Source organism: Lentinus tigrinus, assembly GCF_003813185.1.
Source record: "Lentinus tigrinus ALCF2SS1-7 unplaced genomic scaffold L226scaffold_16, whole genome shotgun sequence".
NCBI classification, from domain to species: domain Eukaryota; kingdom Fungi; phylum Basidiomycota; class Agaricomycetes; order Polyporales; family Polyporaceae; genus Lentinus; species Lentinus tigrinus.
The window spans coordinates 38,508-40,151 of NW_027137925.1; the positions used below are offsets into that span (position 1 = coordinate 38,508).

Sequence of the window (1,644 nt, forward strand, 5' to 3'; positions counted from 1 at the left end):
CCTCCGGTGGCTGCGCAGCCAGAATGTTCCCGATGGACTAAGCATACATATATCCCCCTCAACCCCCCCAACCCCCCTTGTATCATTTACTTGGCTTGCCAGCATAGGCCGCGCCATTACCGGTACGCATTCTAGCATTCTAGGTGTCTAGGTGCCTGGCATGCACGACCCATTGCCATTGCGATGGTTCACGCATTCACGATCCGACGATCTGGCACACTCATCCTTGATCTCCATCTACTCACGCATTCATGTATTATTAGTCGTAGTGTATTGTTTGATCCTAATCAGCACGCGTTTCTTCATGACTCTGATCAGTTCGTTCAGCTAGGCAGCTACGCAGCGATCTATTACGTGCATGTGTCCGGGACAGCCTGCGCCTGCCGGTCTTGGATTCGAGTGGTAAGGTTCACTTCGAGTGGGCTGGTTCTCTTGACCTGTTGTTCGCCTTTCGTACCCGAGCCGGTGTGCCGCAGCACTGGCGAGGTGGTATGCTCCATGCTTCAAGTTGAAGAGCTTGCGTTTTATCTTGCCGTGACGAGGGGTTGACTTCGAGTTTAGGGAAACTTGCATATTATTATGATCATCTGGCTGCTGGCATCGGGTCCGGATTCGTGGGTGACGAAGGATCGTCGTGGTTCGTCCGCATACCCACAAGCGTCAAGCACATGTATATACATACATACATGCATACAGGTGGTTCCTACCCAGCGACATTTACACCCGCGTCCAACTTCACCTTCACCCCCACCTTCAACTTCAACCCCAGCCTTCAGGCCTTCAAGGAAGGCTCGTGTCCCCGTCAAAGATGACGTTGAGCCACGCGGCCAGGCGGTACCCCTGCTTCGCGATCTGGAGGTCGATCACGGGCACGGCCTTGGTGTAGTACGTGCCCGTGCACAGGTCCTGGTCGGTCGTGTATGTGAACACGACGGACTGTTTCGCCGTGCGCCGCGCGTCACCGTACGCATATCCCCAGACAGATGCGCATACACATACGCGTACCCGCGTACCAGAGCGCAACCAATTACCAGCCAGTCATCCAGTCAGCGGAAGTTCGCACTGAGGAGAGGGAGGGAGGGAGAGGGAGAGGGACGCACGCAGCAATACGCATTCGACTCCTTCGCCCACACGAGCGGGCACGCGAGCGGCGTGATCGCCGCACTCGCACGGGCCTTGGGGGTCGCAGGGGTCGCAGCGCCAACGAGCCCGACCAACGAGTCCGTCTCCGTCTCCGTCTCCGTCTCTGTCCACTCGTCGATCCCCGCATCCAGCGAGGCCGCGCGCGCGACGAGGCGCTGCACGTCGCCTTCCAGCGTGCCCCCAGTGCCCCCAGTGCCCCCAGTGCTCCCAGTGCTCCTCTCACTCCTCCCCGCCGCGCTCGCCCCAGTCCTCCCAGCTCCCGCGACGCTCAAGGGCCCGAGGAAGCGCCTGGCCTTGGCCTTGGACGCGGGGGCGGTGGTGGAGGCGCACGCGAGCCAGCCGTCGGCGAGGGACTTGTACGCGCCGGACTTGATCTTGGCGGTGAGCGCGGCTGCGTAGGTGGTCACGGAGCTGGAGTAGTTGTCGTCGATGTTTTTGGTGAGGATGCCGGTGTCTGTGTGGGGTTTGGGTTAGCGGGGTTCGTGTGTGTGTGTGGGGGGG

The 1,644-nt window shown here is 60.0% G+C and overlaps 1 protein-coding gene across 1 annotated transcript in view; it reads right to left on the reverse strand.

Moving 5' to 3' along the window:
- Positions 1-780: 780 nt before the first annotated feature.
- L226DRAFT_464976 (nuclease Le1) overlaps positions 781-1,644 on the reverse strand; it is a gene marked incomplete at both ends in the record, with an annotated part of 2,141 nt that continues 1,277 nt past the window's right edge. The window contains 3 exons of the mRNA XM_067675894.1: positions 781-936; positions 1,101-1,238; positions 1,410-1,597. Of these exons, the coding sequence (XP_067534235.1) occupies positions 781-936; positions 1,101-1,238; positions 1,410-1,597 (482 nt within the window). The remainder of the gene's footprint in view (positions 937-1,100; positions 1,239-1,409; positions 1,598-1,644) is intronic.